Consider the following 18,832-nt stretch of genomic DNA (forward strand, 5'->3'; position numbering starts at 1 on the left):
GCATTTTATGCCTCTGTCATACTACTCTTGCTATGACCTCTGTTGGCAGTATGTCAGTTTCCATTTAGGCTCATTTGACACTCAAAGCATTTGAACATTCAAGTCTTGCCATTTTGTATTATGCTGATTTTCTGTTTATAGTGTGAAACTATTTGGGCTGACAAGCAAATGGGAAACCCATATTATAATGAAATGTGTAGCGTTCTTCATTTTTATCTGTTTGACGTGGAAACCTGAACCTCCGTCATTTTCTAATCGCACGTCTAAACATTGGTTTAACAGTTGGATACTGAATGTCACAGCACGAATCTTTCTAAGTTTTGCAGAACTGCTCAAATGGTCTGGGAAATGTCTTGCGTAGCGTCAAAGGAATGGAATTTGAGTGGGGCTTTCAAAAAAAATCCACTAATGTTTAAAGATGTGGCCATTACACTTCAGTTAAAGCAAACGTGCCTGTGCTATGGACTGAACAGCTGAATGATCACTGGAAAACGTGACATTAAACATGACATGTGTGTGTTTAAAGAGAGCAAATGTTAATCCTTTTTCTGTAGCAATTTGCCACTTAGTAACAGTTCAATAATCTACCTTCTTCCATGACTAGAATTTCAGTTATCCAAATAAACTGTACCATCTACAGATGCTGGATTTGTCATACTTCTTGAGATATTAGGTGATAGTGAGTTCTATGAAAGGATATAGATTTTCAGGGCAAGTTGTAACAGATATTGCACTAGCTTTGCAAGCATATCAAATGTTTAAAATCAAGGTGCCTACTTTTTTACAAATAACATATGAGGTGGTAAACCTCTGAACTGTTCCACTTCAGACTGCATGTGGGAACTCATGGTCAAGGATTATGTTATGTACCTGGTGCAACATAGTTTCTTTCTAACCTCTTCATGCTTAGGGTCAAAGGTGGTCAGAAAGCTCCAGGTAGCAAGAGTAGCTTCAAAGAACTGTGTACTTTAAGATCAAACCAGAATGTTTCCCTGCTTCTACTCTTCATATACACTGCAAGACCATGTACAAAGGTGTTCTGAGTGACTGTACCCAAGGCTGGTCCATTCATGATGCCAACCCAAACAATCAGACAGTACATTGGTGGGAGATGTTTTTGCTGTTACTCTGTCCTCCTACTTGCCTCCACTGCTGTTCCTTCTCCTTCCACCCCCTGGATTGGTAAAAAAGAAGGGGAAATGTTAAGAGGAAGAGAGTGCTGAGCTACAACATTTGAGAGTGGGGGGCGTACAGGCTAGCACATCATAAGATAAGGTGGCAGCATTCAATATGCTGACCCTCAGGGCCCAATCATAAGCTTTGTGCAACAGCTCACCCATTGTAGCCCATCTAGAAGGTGTTAATGCAGCTTGGAGTTGGCTGGGTCTCCAGGGGAAAATAAGTTATGGTACAGCCAAGGCCAGCTCAAAACTTCTTGATGCCCGACAGCCCAATTGTCCCCTTCTTCCGGGTAACTGACCCCTGTTTCTGGGGATGCTCAATTCTACAGTGACCCAAGTTCGGTGTAAAATCAAGAGCCTCTGTGTTGGGTGGTGAAGCAGTGGAGAGATAGGTGGAGGCATGAGGGAAGGCAGAGAGGAGGCGTTCTGGGGGGAGGGAGCAAGTGGGAGGGAGGCGGAACTGGTGGAGCTTTGCCGGACACGGAGGCTCTTTGGGTTGCCGTAGAATTGAGTAGCCCCATTGCGGGGCTACTTGCTTTACCTGGGGGAAGGGGACGAAAGATCAGGCAGCTCAGGATTGTGCTGTCAGGCATCAAGAAGTTTTGGGCTGGCCTTGGCTGTACATTAACTTTCTTTTCCCTGGAGACCCAGCCAACTAATGCAGCCAACTTCAAGTTGCATTAATACCTTCTAGGTGGGTTACAATCTTGTTTAATTTAATTTAGAAAGGAATTAGATGAACTTAATATACCATTTTAACTATTTGATGTAAAATGTTGGTACCTAGTCTGAACCCTTGAGAGTGGGTGGGGTATCTATTGAAATCGATTAAAAAAATCTCTTGGTTGCCCATTATTTTTGGAAGGAAAAGCTCTCTGGTAGTTAATGGTAGTGCAGTTTTTAAACCTCCTTACATAACCTAAATCAAAATCTGTTTTTTGATTACAGAATTACCCATGTTTTAAAATGAAAGATTTTCTGGGTAATGCTTTGCTATACTATTACAGTTTTAATAACAACTGCTTAATAGGTTGATTATCAAATAATCATTTTGGTGCTATCATGAGATGATGTTGAATCTTGATAGATTCGGGAAGAAATTGACAGCAGTAGCAACTTATGTGCTCTGTTAGGTCTAAATTGCTGTGATATTTGAGTTGTTCATCAGCTGTCTTATTTAAGAAGAGAAGAATGGCTCAACTTGTCTCTCTGCCTGTCAAAGTTGACCAGACACCAACTTGTGTTTTTGTCTGTCTCTTGCTCAGACACTGACCTTTCTGTTAAAAAGTCTAATGCGCTATTGTATGAGGAGGACGTGACTAGGCTCATATGTGATGAGGTGCAATGAATTGGTATAGGACACAGTGCATCAGCTGCCTCATCGGCACGTTCTACACACATATATCACACGCACATACATGTGGGAGGCAGCAATAAACTGTTGCAAAGACAAAAGCTAATATTAATGTGGGTCATTTGTGCGCATATGCAATTCACTGCATATATTAACAATGGCAATTCCTCACAGTTTCATATCCAGAGTTTCCACACTGAGCAAATCCCTCCCTGACAAATGGATAGTGTTTCTGGGGAGGCAGGGTCTGATTAGGAAACTGACCAAAACTGATTAGGAAACTGACCAAAATTTTCTGTTGTGCACATGCATCTCTGTGTTATATAAGACACAGATTTTGAATTGTCACAAAGTGAATTGTTGACCAGTTCAATTGCTTGGGACCAGAAGTGTTTCAGATTTTGGTTATCTCTATACAGTGGTGCCTCGCATAACGAAATTAATTCGTTCCTCAAGTCCTTTCGTTATGCGAGTTTTTCGTTTTGCGAAGCGCATTTTCCCATAGGAATGCATTGAAATTTAATTAATGCGTTCCTATGGGCAAGAAAAGTCAGAACAAAGTCAAATTTGGTTTACAAAGTGTTTATTAAGTGCTCTTTAAAGGCATACATACTGTACTGAGGATTTCAAAAACGGGGGGGGGGGATGCTGAGTGGGGAGCTTGAAGGCTGTAATCCTGTGCACACTTTCCTGGGAGCAAGCACAATGGGACTTACTTACATAAACTGGCATGAAGATCCTCCCCTTACTAGGGTGGACGAGATCATAAACTGACATGAAGATCCTCCCCTTACTAGGGTGAATGGGATCATAAACTGGCATGAAGATCCCCCCCCCCTTAAAACAAACCAAAACAAACAAACAAAAAAATTCATCTTGCGAAGCACGGGTCATAAAAATTCGTTGTGCGAGTCACCAAAAATCGCAAAACGCTTTCGTTCTGCGAGTTTTTCGGTGCACGAGGCATTCGTTATGCGAGGCACCACTGTATTCCGAAGTACAGTACTTGCATATACATAATGAGAGAGCTTGGGGGTGGGGCCCAAATCTGAACACAAAATTCATTTATGTTACATATATCCCTTATACACATAGCCTGAAGGTAATTTTATACAGTATTTTTTAATAATTTTGCGCATGAAACAAGGTTTGTGCATGAAACACAGTTTGTGATTTTATTTTTTTAGACAAAATGGTTTTTTAAAAAGTCAAATTGGTGCTCAGAAACGTTCTGTATTTCGGAACATTCCATATTTTGAAATCCTGGATAAGGGATAGTCACCCTGTATTTCCGTATGGGAATTGTGTGCATAACAGGAGAGACATAATGCAGTGTTTCTCAAACTGTAGGTTGAGACCCACTAGATGGGTCATGAGCCAATTTCATGTGGATCCCCACTCATTTCAATATTTTATTTTTAATATATTAGACTTGATGCTACCAGGGCATGCAGCTGCATTCGGGGAAATGTTACAGATCTCTACTTTGAACAGGCTACTATGTATATGCTTCTAACAATGATAGTCAATGTGGCTTACTCCTGGGTAAGTGTGGGTAGGATTGTTAAAACTCTTCCTGCTTTGATGATGTCACTTCCGGTCATGACATAACTTCCAGCAGGTCCTGACAGATTAAGAACATAAGAACATAAGAACAGCCCCACTGGATCAGGCCATAGGCCCATCTAGTCCAGCTTCCTGTATCTCACAGAGGCCCACCAAATGCCCCAAGGAGCACACCAGATAACAAGAGACCTCATCCTGGTGCCCTCTCTTGCATCTGGCATTCTGACATAACCCATTTCTAAAATCAGGAGGTTGCGCATACACATCATGGCTTGTACCCCGTAATGGATTTTTCCTCCAGAAACTTGTCCAATTCCCTTTTAAAGGCATCTAGGCTAGACGCCAGCACCACATCCTGTGGCAAGGAGTTCCACAGACCGACCACACACTGAGTAAAGAAATATTTTCTTTTGTTTGTCCTAACCCGCCCAACACTCAATTTTAGTGGATGTCCCCTGGTTCTGGTATTATGTGAGAGTGTAAAGAGCATCTCCCTTTCCACTCTGTCCATCCCCTGCATAATTTTGTATGTCTCAATCATGTTCCCCCTCAGGCATCTCTTTTCTAGGCTGAAGAGGCCCAAACGCCTTAGCCTTTCCACATAAGGAAAGTGCCCCAGCCCCGTAATCATCTTAGTCGCTCTCTTTTGCACCTTTTCCATTTCCACTATGTCTTTTTTGAGATGTGGCAACCAGAACTGGACACAATACTCCAGGTGTGGCCTTACCATCGATTTGTACAACGGCATTATGATATTAGCCGTTTTGTTCTCAATACCCTTCCTAATGATCCCAAGCATAGAATTGGCCTTCTTCACTGCCACCGCACATTGGGTCGACACTTTCATCGACCTGTCCACCACAACCCCAAGACCTCTCTCCTGATCTGTCACAGACAGCTCAGAACCCATCAGCCTATATCTAAAGTTTTGATTTTTTGCCCCAATGTGCATGACTTTACACTTACTGACATTGAAGCGCATCTGCCATTTTGCTGCCCATTCTGCCAGTCTGGAGAGATCTTTCTGGATTCTTATTCTAAAAAGTGGGTCCCAGTGATAAAAGCTTGAGAACCATTAGCATAATGCATTAACTGGGTTGATCAATATATTGTTCGTATTTGGAAATATATTGTAAAATTTCAGTTGAAATTAGTATGTTTAATATGAGCAGAAATAACGATAGGCTTGAGTATGTGAGGCATGTAAAAGTAATAATAGCACTCAGAGTTTGGAGCTAGAAGTCAAAATGCTATGCAGGATAATGTACTTGCAGTCCATATAATTACTTCCTTCATAGAAATACTAACATAGTACAGCTACATTACGTAAATGGAATAAACATTTACAGTCCGGTCACACCTTACGTGTGGGTTAGGTTCTGATGTCACTGGGTAAGGAGAAAATCATGTATAGTCAAAATGACAATTAAATCCCACACATGTGTACTGTGTCTTTAAAACTAAAATCACACTGTTGGAGACAGGCAGGAACGGGCAGTCCAGTCCTGAGCTGCCCATCGTGCTGGGACTGCTGTGGCACCAAAACAGCTGCCACTGCATCCTATGCACAACAGAGCAGCCGCCGGTGGGTCCTTGAGGGAAGGGGACTTTCATCCTCTTCCCCCTGGTAAGGTAAGTTGCCCCACAATGGGACTACTTGATTCTGCCTTGGGCTGCCATAGAATCAAGAGACTCTGTGTCAGGCCTGCAACCCAACATGGAGACTCTGGATGTGGCGGAGCAGAGCTCTGCTGGTCCTGCTTCCCTCCCGTCCCACTCTCCCCCCAGGCACACCTCCTCCCCACCCTGGAATGCCTCCTCCCCACCTCCCCACAAGCAACCACTTACCCCTCCACCACCAAGCTGAGCAATGGAGCTCCAGTGATCCACTGGCACTAGCCTAGTGCTGAGCTATCTCCAGCACTGGGCTGGCGCTGAGGGCTGCAAACACGCTTTATGGCACATTTGCGACACTCACTGCTGGCGGAGCGCTAGCAGTATGAGCTCAGGATTGGGCTCTAAGACAACTCAGAGAACTGTAGATTCTTTATCCTTTCTCATGCTCACTTCAGGGTATTTAAACTCAGTGACTGGAGTGGTAGGCTGTATCACCCACACTATTTAAACTGTGCTCTCTCTCTCTCTCTCTCTCTCTCTCTCTCTGTGCCAAGTGCATATACTTGAATTTGCTCAAGTTAATTGCACGTAAGATTACAGTCTGACTATATTGAGTTCAATGATTTCCGGATTGCAGTTAACCTGGAGAGAGGATTTCTGAAAAATATTCTCTCTCTCTCTTTTTCTGTGTGTGTGTGTAGAGCAAGAGAGAGAGAGAGAGAGAGTTTTTTAAAAGTTCACTTTATTGTTTAAGATTAAGTAAGTCTGATGAGGTCTTAAACCATTCATCCTTTATGTAAATTTCAAGCAATCTAAACTTCAGTAATAGTATCATTAGTAGTACTGATTTAATGCCATCCATGATTGACACAATGGGCAGGTGGGCAAGTGTAACAGTGGGCACAGGTGTACCTTTGATAGCTTCCTTTAGCACTGATTTGTCAGAGTGCTCTCTGTCCCAGCCATTCTAACCAATAGGAGCAGTACATTCCAGCTCCATTTCCTGCCTTTTATAGCAGATATGTCTCCAACAGCTCTGTTTCATGCAGCATTCAACTTTGGGGGAAATGTGTCTCCTGTGTTCTCTAAGATATGGCTGCATATTTCAGTAATGTGCTTAGGTTTAATATCCATAGAGTAGAAGGGCAAAGGGATAAAGCAAAGGCTTGATTTTATCAGTCATGTGTAGATGTTAAAGAATAACCAGTGTTTCGATATTCAACACTAGTTGGATCATAGATGTAATGATCCAACTATACACATGTAGAAGTGGAGTTCTACTCAGCAAACCATGAGTTGAAACAGGTGCTGTGTGTATAGTTCCCAATTCAGTTACTGGAGCTCTGTGTACTAAGCTCTTTTAAAAAAGCACCTGGAAATCCTTCCAATTGGCCCTTTTTAGAAGGGGACCCATCCAGGGTTTTATCTTTTATCTGCCAAAGAACCGATCAATGGGATTTCAGCTTTTTTTTTTTTTAGAAGAGTTCCATATGTGTTATGTTAGATCAGAGCCTCAGCAATCTGCCTTACACTGCTATTTATAGCTGGTAAAAAGTGCAAAATTCACTGTTAGTCAGCAACTTAAGGAGGCTGAATCCAGTCATACTAACCTGGCCAATAGTACATAAAGACTTTCCTCTTCGCTTTCATCATAGTGACCCACAATGGCTCTGATCCATTCCACCAAAGAGGCAACAGGCTCTCTTGATTCACACCAATATCGAAAGATGTATTTGTAGTTGGATCCCACATGTAGTTTCCAGTCATCTGGTGGACCTCACAGTGGCGACCTAAAAGGTGAAAGTTGCTTTATATTTTTACTCTTCCATAATCTAACAGTAAAAACCCCTGTGAAAGTAAAATAAATCCCAATGTTGTCTCTGTGGCACCACTAGAGAAATACGGTAATTCGTCTAACTGAGACTTTGGTTGTCAGTTATTATCAGCCACCTACACCAGTACTGGTATAAAGCAAAATAGGAGGAGAAATGTGAAGCATGAAGACAGAACAAGATAGCAGCAGAAATCCCAGAGGGTTCTTTTTCCACAATAAGAGTCTAGCTTGCTCTCATTTTCATGGCAAAGGTACATTACAATGAGTTGAACACAGCTTCATCGTCAGCATTCCTCCTATCCCCCATGCATCAGGCAGCCTGCTTGCCTTTCTTTCCCTTTAAATGTTACATACAGATACATTTCTTTTTAGGCAGAAACATTTTTAACAGGTGCAAAATTGCTCAGAAATGTAAGACGGTGACATACAGAACTGAGGGGGGTTCCCCCTTTTATTGCTCATTCCTGGAGAGGAAAAGGTAAGCTTGGATTGAAAGACAGCCTCATTGCTCTATGTATTACATTGGGCTTTGCTCCCAATCTACAACAAAGGCCGCTAATATAAATGCTTTTCTTTCCTTTTGCATGCAGTCTTAGACATATAAGAATGAAATCTCTTGACTGTTACAGTTTTGCTGTATAACTAATGTTCCTAATATGAATGCCATATCAGCATTTACTGCAATTACATTTTGTGTGAAATAGAGAGCAAAGACTAGTAGGGATGCTTAGGCTGCTGTTGGTTCAGCCTGCCTGTACTGCAAGCTCAGTTAAGGCCAGACTTGGGGCAAGAGTTTCCAATATTTTTGCATTTTGTATAAGAAACTGTAGCCTACAGTAACTTAAATTGCAAAAGAATTTCTTCACACAATAGTTGCTCAAGGAAAGCAATATGCTGAGGTGTTCTGTGAAATAATTTGTTTAGTAAGCTTATAAATAACTATCTGTAATTTCCTTCCTTCCTTCAACAGTATTCATTCATTCATATTTCACCTTTCTGTTATCAAAATGTATAATTTGCCTTACAATAGGTTCTTTGTAGCCCCTGCTGAAGCATGTCTGGCAACATACAGCATCTGTAGAATTCCTATGGTAGGGTAAGACTAAACACCAAGTGATGAAAACCACAATTTTGTCAGGAGCAAAACAAAAAAGAGAGTGGCAGCAGTGGTACTTGGCCCTGAAACTGGTGAGATAGGTATGCTTTCACTACCTTATTGAATTAAAACAAAAATATTACATATAGCATATCTCTCCGTGAAAGACATTCTGCGTCTGTTGCCACTGAGAAGACATTACCCTGCTAACTTCACCTCTCTGTCCCAACAAATTCTTTAAATTACCATGCAAAACCTCCCAGGAAGAAGTCTGTTGTGGAGATTTATATAGGAGAAGCCACATCTTCTTTGTATTGGGTCTGTACAATATTATAAAGTTAAGAACCACATCCTCAATCAGCCTTGGAATCAAACTGACAGACCTTGGAGGACAAACATATTTTGTGTTCTGTAGACCTGAGGTTCCCAAAGTCTCCGGGAGTTCAGTAGCCACAATAAGTCCCCATGGGGGAGGGACAAATGCAGCAACGCAATCCCTAGCATCATGCCACTGCCTGGGGCACCAAGTGCTTTCTTTTACTTACAGGAAGGAGCAGCAACCTCCTGGGGGTGCAGAGAGTTCCATGGAACCCCCTGCAAGGTTCCCCAAGCCGTGGAAAATGTCAAAAGAACAATCACAACCCACATCTGGATTGCAATTATTCTTTTGTGAAGTGGGTTTCAGAAGTGGGTCATGATCCTGGGGACACTGGGGATCACATCGCTGCATTCCTCCCTCCCTGCCCCTAAAAGGAGCAAAAGCAGAAGTCCTCAGGCTGGGGCATAACAATGCCCCAGTTTGAGAACCTCTGCTGTTTACCCACAACCCACCAAAAGGTGGTGAGCAGCCAAAGAGCAGTTTTCAGGGGCAGCCCCATCTAGTTACATCATCCAGTCTAGTGCCTTCCTTGATTATCCCAATTTCTTTCATGATTAAACATTAACTGGATTCGTTTAAAGAGGCAATTGGGCAAAAGGCATATCCTTTAAGCAGGCATAAGGAATTAGATTCTTGCTGTGAAAATACTTTTAAGAAGAATAAATGCATAGTATGATGGTGAACTTCATTCCTTAATCTTGAAGAACATTAATCTTGCCAATGTGAAAGAACTGTTAGGAATTTTAAGAGCAGCCCAACTAAGAGGAAAACATTGTGTAACATTGTAAAACGTTGTTTTAACTTGTGGAAGTTAAAAAAAGTAAAAGATGGTCTATGATTTACTTTGGAGAGAGTATGGTATCTCTCAAGTCCTCATGGTTTCTTAAGTAGTGGTTCCCAGGCTGTCAGTCACAGCTCTGTGGAGCAGCACAGCAAATGCTCAGGAACATCACAGGACACTCATCACCTGAAGCACTTGGCAAAACAATGATGATATGACACCGAAGACCGCAATGCACAGGCTCTGCTTGGCGGATTGGGCCCCATGCAGGAGGTTTTCACTGCATGAAAAGCTCACCTGCCCAACCTGAGCCTCCTGCCACCATTTTAAGGGTTGCTTCACAGTCTTGCAACCTGGATGTAAGTGGCAGCAATGTTATCACGTCCTTGCATCCCATTTCATCCCAGCCAATTACTTCTGGGTGCCAAGCTCTGAGTCCGCAGCACAGAGCGCATTGCAATGACAGTAGGTTTGAAGACCACTGCCTTACAGTATCAGTTGTTGTGTGTGGACAGTATCAGATTCTTTTGTTTCAAGTATTGATGCTTGGTGGGTGGGGAGAGCTTGAACGCACAGAGAACGATATGATGACTCAAACACAGAAGCTATGTATTAAATGAAAATGTTTGTTGAAACCAGGGCTTAACAAAGTTTGACAAACACAAAATAGTAGGGGGCCCAGCTAGACCTCTGAATCTCTGTGCTAAGATATTAATAGATTTTAATTTTATTCACAGTCTTCTCAAAATAATCCTGAATTAAAGCAAAAGGATTCTAAATTAAACTTGGTTGGAAGTTAAAATGTTTTTTAAAGACAGAAAATCTTACTGTTAATGAATGGCTGGGGCATGTGACAGGGTAATCTTAAATCAGAATGAAGACAGAAAGACACAGAGAGAGAGAGAGAGAGAGAGAGAGAGAGAGAAGTGTGTTGAACACTCACTTTTGTAAAGACAAAACCATGTTTGTAAAGACAAACCATGTAAAGACAAACCATGGCATATGCCTTGGAATTTCAGTAAATGCATGTTGCGGTTGAACACTACACTCTCAAAGGTCTCTGTCACTCTGTTCATAATTTGCTTTCCACACATATAGGCAATGCATGAAGATAATCAACCCTGTTCCAAGGAATTGTAAGCCCTGCCGTCCCGTCCCCCCCATCCACACATTTGGTGGGATTTACAAAGTGGGAACCAACACGTGTACCATTGTAAATGCAATTGGCAACCTTACACAGTTGGGATTTCCAATTAAATGAAAAGCGGATGAATGTACAACTCTATGCACACAGGCTCCTCTTTCACATGTGCCACTGCACAAATTGGTGTCAGGATGTTGGAGAACAGAGCTGGCAGGTGTGCCAGAAACTGCAGAATCAAGCCTCATCTAGCGGCAGATGCAGGGTCAATTCCCCTCCATTTGTTGGCTATATATGTGGAAGGGAATATATGAATAGGGCTGCTGACTTCAACATTGAACTAATATTGATGCATCTGCCTATAACTGTACTACATGAATGTGACCTGTGTAGTTGTTTGTTCTCTTATTCACATTGCCCTTCTGTTTCACCCTATTACCCAAATACTGCAAATATCTGTTTATTTGATTTTATCCTGTGAACAGGTAGGTGGTAAGTTAAATTTCCTTTCAAGACATTTTGGGCCCAATCCTATCTAACTTTCCAGCACTAGTTCAGCTGCAATGCATCCCTGAGGCAAGGGAACAAACATTCCCTTACCTTGTGGAGGCCTCCATAACTACCCTCCTACCATGGGATGCAGCGCACACCCCATTGGGACAGCTACACCAGCTCTGGAAATTTGGATAGAATTTGGCTATTAAGATATCTAGGCTCTCAGGTTTCTGAGTGAATGCTTTGCTAATCTTGATTTAGCCACCCAACCCTTGGCACCCAACCCTTCCACACCTCTTGGCAAAAAGTGTCACTCTCAGCCCATGCTCCCATCACAGCCACTTGGTTGTGTGGACTGGAGTTCATCTTTGTTTTGTACATTTTGGTGCCAAGCATTGTAAGACTTCATAACCCCAGAAATTAAAAAAAAAAAAAGCTGGTGGAGAAAGTGTTTTGTAGAAAGAAAAGCTCAAGCAGGCCAACATTGGGGTCAGCATTGTTAGGTAGCCATCAATGGCCCACAGCCCACCTGGATCAAAAGTTGCTCAAGTATATAGTGATCAAGTTGCTACACTTGATCTCAATTTCTGTCATCAGTTGCCAAACCTTTCAGCAATTCACTCAACAACTTTCTACACCATCTGTCAAAAATGTTCCCACTGGAACATCTCATCACCATGAATCCTATTCAGCATCAACAGTTTTCCTCTTCCAAAAGCACTCTTTCTAACACTTCTCCCTGCTGCTGTAAGTTTTCTGATTACACTTCATTGCCTTTGACAAGCATCACATGCCAGGGAGTTCCCATCTTCAAGCATCCATCAACTGAGCAGTAATGCAGTGTAGGTTAAAGAGCTGTTGACCCCTTTGAAGAAAACAGGGAAAAGTACTTCCAGATTACTTTCTGTTTGGTACTTTAGTTCCTTGGATGCATGCCCCAAAGAGCCTGTTGTAAAAAGTTCATTGCTCTTCTTTACCTGAGATGATCATCTTCTGTGACAGTCAAGAAAATAGTTTTCATAGCAATGGACTGCACTGCAGTGGTATAGCATTGGGATATTGGATGGAGAAAGGCTGTCTGATCAGGAGACTTTTCTTACATCTCTAGATTTGCAAAATATTACAGCAAAACATTAGCACACCTGTGTGAAACTGAATTATTTTATTATGCTTCAGGCTATTACATGCATACCAACTTTCACCAGTGAAAACATAGAACCTTAGGGTGCAATCCTAACCCCTTATGTCAGTGCTTTCCAGCACTGGAAATAATGGTGCCAGTGGGACATGTGCTGCATCCTGCAGTTGAGTGTCACTCACAGAGGCCTCCTCAAAGGAAGGGAATGTTTGTTCCCTTACCTCGGAGTAGGGCCTCTGAGAGGAATTTTATCAGGGGGTACAAAGTTTCTTTTGGGCCCTTTCCCAGAGTGGGAGGGGGTGAAACAGAGTGAGGGGTGGCAATGGGGGTGGGGAGAATGGGGATGAAACAGGCAGAGGGAAAATGGTAACAGTCTTTGAAGCCTAGGTCTACCAGTCTTCCTAATGCAGAGCTTAGGCCTACCTGCTTGCCTGGCTTTGGCAGCTAGGTACAGTAATACGGAAAACCAAACACATTCCTAAGTCTCTCAAAAAATCTTTCAAATATAGAAAATCATTGCAGGAGATCAGTATCATTGTATTTAGGCTTACAATAGAATGGAAAGTGTCCTGTGTACACCAAAACTGACTTCTGAGCTCCTCTATACTCCTTCATGATAAGCAGATCCACTAGTGAAAGAGCTACTGTAGCAGGTCAGTTTCCTGGTCAGATGTGACACTGTTAAGGAATGCAGGCATGCATGAGTTAAAGCCTGAAGATTAGAACTAACACACAATAAGTGTCAAGGGTTTAATTCTGGAACTCCCTGCTGATACCATAAAATGTGTTAAATAAAAGCAGTTAAAAAAAATTAAAAGTGCATCCCTTTACAATTGTGGTTTAAAAACAGCTTTTCTTACTGTTGTAAAGAGGGAGTCAGCAATTAGAAATGCAAAGAGTTCCCTGCCTTTGCCTGGCTCAGCTGAAGAATGGAATGATCACTTGCATGACTGTCTCTCTACAACAGTAAGAAAAACAGTTTTTAAAACTGTGATTTTAAAGGGATGCATTTCTCCCCTTCTCCAGGGATCAGCACATTCCTTCTCATTTGCAGGGGCCATTCGTGTTGAATCAAATCCATGTATAAAAAAATCTGTGTATAACAAGGTTTGACCTGTATGTACCTGAGCTGCTGGGTTACTCCCAACAGTCTTTCACTCTCATTACCAGAGCAGGCTGTCCCTGGCGTGGCTGCTCCCACAGAAAGAGGAAGAGAGTCTTTGCTCATCCCGTGGTCCTTTAACTGGGAACTCTCTGATTGTTCGACTGCTACATCTGCCAGGTCCTCACTGAGCTGGGAATAGGTAAAGCTTACAGAAAGAGGAAAAGGTGCTGTTTAATCACATCTCCCCTTACAAAATTACATTTCCCAGAATTCACTTGAGAGCATAAGTCACTGTTGAATATTTTTAAATAGATGTGATAGGAAAACCATGTGTTTTTTTTCTCTCCCATCTTTGCTCCATTCATGTACCAAAGGAGGTAGAGAGGGGGTCTGTTCTTTACATGAAAAAGAGTGAAATTCATGCCCCTTCCATGACCCTTCACTGTGCTCCATTACTTTAAGATGTTTTCTCTAGTCCAGCTCACTTCTGAAATGGGAACTAGCTGCTTCAAGCAGTAGAGCACAATGAAGATAGGGTACAATATACACTCATTAAAATGCAGTTAAAACATATTTAAGATCCATTGTGGTAGTCCTGCACCCTTCCTTTCATTGCAGGGAGGAGTTAGCTGGAATTGATAGGATGGCTGGCCAATCACCATCATCTCCAGGGCATTTTGCCCACCCCTTCTCTTTGGCTTTCCCCCTGGCCTTTTCTTGGCCAGCCCAGGTCTTCTCTGTCTCACTTCCTTGTTCCCCCTTCCTTCTTGTCTTATCCAGTTTTCTCCTGGCCTCCTTCATTTGTCCTCCTCCTTCCCAATCTGTCTCTTCTCCCTGTCTCCTAATCTCATGCCCCTAATTAGGGGGACCTAATCTCAGGTCCCCCTCCTTCTCTCATCAGCTTTTGTTTCATCCTTCTCTTCTTGCCTTTCTCTTCCACATCCCCAGCTTGGCTCACATCTCAGTTTTAAAGACTGTAGCCAACTCCGCCTCCTACCCCCCATTTGACTGTCATAAGCCCTGTGGTCAAGGCCTTCCAGCTGCTTGGAGGCCCTTCGTCCTTAGTCTGGCATGCAGGTATAGGATGCCAGCCACCCCAGTGATATTCGGCCAGTTGCCCTCTCTCACTATGGGGTTGTTGAGAAGGGATATGGGTGAGGAAGAGCCACATATATTGACCTGTCCTTCTTGGCGGTAGGGAGGAATAAAAGTCTAATAAATAATGAAGTCTCCTTTGTGTTCCTCAGTTCACACGGAGCCTGTCTTTCATCTTCATTCTGGACTCCCTGTGCAGTTTCTCAGCACCTTCCCTTGTCTACACTGCATTTTTTTCCTCACTCATTCTTGTTGTGTAACAGGATCAAGAAGGAAAAGTGTACTTTGGAAACATGCTGGAAGTGAACAATTCAGAACTTGTTGGCTCTGGAGGAAGCCTATTGAAGCTAATAGGACTTGTCCAGGGTAATTATGAGTGGTCAAACTTTGCAGTTACTGTAATTGTATGATGATAAGGCCTCCTGTATCATTGTAGGATATGCTGTCGCTAAGCACCAGCCCAAAGTCTCAAGCCATGATTTTCTACCAGCTTCACAGGTTATTTATTAGGGCAGTGTCATAAGTACTGATGTTGGCACAAATGCTTGGTATCAGGGTGTATCCTGGAGAAGCAATTTCACAAGAACAAGAAATTCGTGTTTTGTGGAATATATTGGAATCCTCATGTCTGCAAAGGTTGACTTTCAGCCCAATCCTATACATGTCTACTCAGAAGTAAGTCCCACTACAGTCAATGGGACTTACTCCTATATAAGTGTGGATAGAATTGCAGCCCTAACGCATCTAAATTTACAACATAACCATTCTTTACTGTACAAAAACCAGCCTTGGAAGCATTTGCATTCTCAAGTGCAACAATCAACAAAAAAAGAAAATAGTAACAACCCCACTTTGTCCTTTGTGGTTCTTCAGCTTTAGTTAGTATGGTTGCAGATTTTGCTTTCCATAAAGAAAGGATCCTTGACCTCATGAAATATTTTTTCTCTGCCCTGAAGTTTTAATATCCATTTTCAAACAATGGATCAAATATGTCTTTGCAGGTTAATTTAACAGGTCAACAAAGAAAAAACACACTTGGCATAATTTAATGATGGAATATGTGCCAACTGAAAAAAAAAGTATTCTATATCCTGGAATCATTTCATTCTTTTTATTCATGTCAGGTATTATCTCCTGAGGGGAGAAGTCAAATCATTACTTGGTAGTTTCAAAGCAGAATTATCATAATTGCTGTTAAAAATGAAAGGATATTAAAATAAACGTGTTGCATTTTTATACTGTAGGCTTTTGAGATGAGCCAACAAAGGGTAACTCTTTGAAAAGATCATATTTGTGCAAAAATGTTTCTTACTTGAGAATGGAGTAGAGTAAATATGTAGATGGATTTCTCCAGTTTGCAGTTCAGACACTAAAGTTATTCCAGTCATGCCTTAAACTTCACTGAGGGGGTGAGAGTTTCATTGGCAAACTTTACCTGCTTTCATCCCACAGTGTTACAGAACCCAGTGACCTGAGGTGATCTGTGGCAATTTAAAGCCTCCAGCCCTTAAGAGCATCACAGTGAGAAAGTCAAAAAGTGTACTCACCAGTCATCAGTGTGTAATAGTTGGGATAGGAAAGGCTGGGAAAGTCTGGGGCCAGGTAATCCACTTTCACTCCCCTGTTCACAATCTCTTGGAACCCAGGCAAGGTTTTGAGTGCTTCATCGCTGATATAATCGTGGCGCATCCCATCAATCAGGAACACCAGGAGCTTTCGCCGTGTGAGGGATGAGCGTGCCAGGGTGAGGACAAGCAGAAGAGAGAGGATCATTTGTTTTGCCATTCTGCTGAGTGAAGAGGAGCCTCACCAGAGCACCACTAGGGCTGCCTGTCCCTTTGCAGCAACTCTGGCTGAGGAGTCTGAAGCTGCTGTCAAGGGCTGGACCTCACACTGCTTGTTCTCACTTTGCTACTTTAACTCCAGAGTTTAAAGGTACAGCAGCATTCTCTGAAAATGCCAGACTGTAAAAGTTACTGGCTAACTAGCATAACGTTATGAACTTTGCCTTCTGGTGTAAAGGTGGTGTAGTGCCATCTGCCATCGTCTAGCAGGGAGCTCTAGCTGAATAAAAAAGAGCTTAAAGAAACTGGACAAAGAAGCTGAAGTCTGTTTATTGAATCTAATGCTGTTTCCAATCATGCAACAAGTTGACACAGGAATAATGCAGCCATTTTCCAGTTACTACATGTTGGATTTTCAGAGCACTTACATAACAGTTAATACATTTGAAAACAAAATGGAAGAAATCCATGTCATCCATTACTCCCCACCCCCAATCTTGTAATATTTTATAATGTTTTAGATCAGTAGTTCTCAAACCTTTTAGCACTGTGACCCACTTTTTAGAAAAACAATCTGTCCGGGACCCACCGAAAGTGATGTCAGTAATCTGGAAGTGATGTCATGGCCAGAAATGACATCATCAAGCAGGAAAAAGTTTTTACACCCTCTTATGACAAAATCAAATAAAATTAAGTAAATTAAAAGGTTATAATAAGTACAAGTTTTAAAATGAATTTAAAATAAAGAACTTTCCTAACCCTCCTAAGCAGTTGCTGATCTGTTTTAAAAAAAAATCTCTAAACATCTCAAAGGCTGCTATCCTATCCTTACTTATCCAGGAGTAAGCCCCAATGACTATCATTGTTCAAAGCAAATGCATAGTAGCCTGTTAAAAGGACAGATCTGTAGCTTTTTCCCAAAATGCAGTCACATACTATGTTGCATCAGGTCTAACATATTAAAAATGAAATACAATGAATGGGGACCCACCTGAAATTAGCTCATGGCCCGTCTTGTGGATCCCGAGCCACAATTTGAGAACCACTGTATTAGATAAAGAACACTGAACTTAACAGGGCACAAACATATATTGGTTTTTATTGATTTTGTATTAAATATTGGGAAATTTATATAGATGTTTGTTAACCAGTTTTGAAATGTTACCGTAATGTAAATAGCTGCCTGTCTTATAGTCTATTTGCAGAGGAAAGGAGGTGCCAAGCATTGACATGCTCTGTGCACTTTTTTGCACTTCTTTTTCTGCTATGCTGTCATGCTTATACTTGTCGATTATACAAATCAGAATGCACTGCTTGTGGCTGCTTGTTATCAAGTCTCCCCATTTGTTGCTCCAGCTTTGCAAGCATCTTTAGAATTTTAAATTTGTTGTTATTTTTTTTGGACTCTGTACTTTTAAACTTACTTTTTTGTAAGTTGGTATTTTTAGTTCAATTTTATCAAGTGCTGGAAGCCACCTTAAGCTTTTAGAAAAACATGGAATGAATGAATAAATGAGCAATTTGTGTGAAGGAATTAAGTAATATTTGAAAGGCAGAAGAGAGAGGCACTGTGAGGAGAGAGGCACAGTGAAGATGCACAGCTAGTTTTACAGCCTTGTGGGTTTTCTCTGAGGGTTAATGATCCAGTATTTGTTTTATTTAATTACTACAGAGATATCTCACCTTTGTTCCACAATAGAATCAAGGTGGTGTACAAGGATTTCTGATGCAGTCCCCAATCAAGGCACTGACAAGACCCAGCTCCACTTACTTTTAGCAAGAGTGTTGTCTCTTATGTCTTCTGGTCAGACCCTGGACCATCAGACCAGAACAGGCCATTATAGTTGTGTGAAGATTATTTATTCATTCATTTTTAAAGAAAGGCACACTCTGTAGCCCTTTGTTCATTGAGAATACAGACACTTTCCAACAGTTTGAGTTCCTGTTTCTGGAAAAACTAGTTCTACTAGCATGCAACCCACACTTTGTGTCTACTTGCTAATCCAGTTTCACTCCCCACTGGAGTTATCACAGCATATTGTTCTAATTTTGGATAGTGTAAAATGAATAATGTATTCTCTTTTCTCCCCATGTCCAGCAAGTTTTGGAACTGTTCTCAAAATTAGTAAACAACACCAAGTTAGAAGATACATTCTAAGTCCTTACCCTGTTTACCAGGTAAGTGTTTCTGGTACTCCTTAAAAGAAATTTTTTGGGAGGGGCCTTTCCTTAGATATTGATCTGGTTTAGTAAATTTCACCACATA

The 18,832-nt window shown here is 41.7% G+C and overlaps 1 protein-coding gene across 1 annotated transcript in view; it reads right to left on the reverse strand.

Annotated features, from left to right (window-relative positions):
* Positions 1-16,567, reverse strand: part of ENPP6 (ectonucleotide pyrophosphatase/phosphodiesterase 6) — a 39,179-nt gene extending 22,612 nt beyond the window's left edge. Inside the window, exons 1-2 of the mRNA XM_066632219.1 lie at positions 16,330-16,567; positions 7,329-7,508 (exon numbers count right to left, since the gene is read on the reverse strand). Of these exons, the coding sequence (XP_066488316.1) occupies positions 7,329-7,508; positions 16,330-16,567 (418 nt within the window). The remainder of the gene's footprint in view (positions 1-7,328; positions 7,509-16,329) is intronic.
* Between the last annotated feature and the right edge of the window lie 2,265 nt (positions 16,568-18,832).

The sequence above is a fragment of the Tiliqua scincoides genome, chromosome 6, assembly GCF_035046505.1.
Source record: "Tiliqua scincoides isolate rTilSci1 chromosome 6, rTilSci1.hap2, whole genome shotgun sequence".
Lineage (NCBI taxonomy): Eukaryota > Metazoa > Chordata > Lepidosauria > Squamata > Scincidae > Tiliqua > Tiliqua scincoides.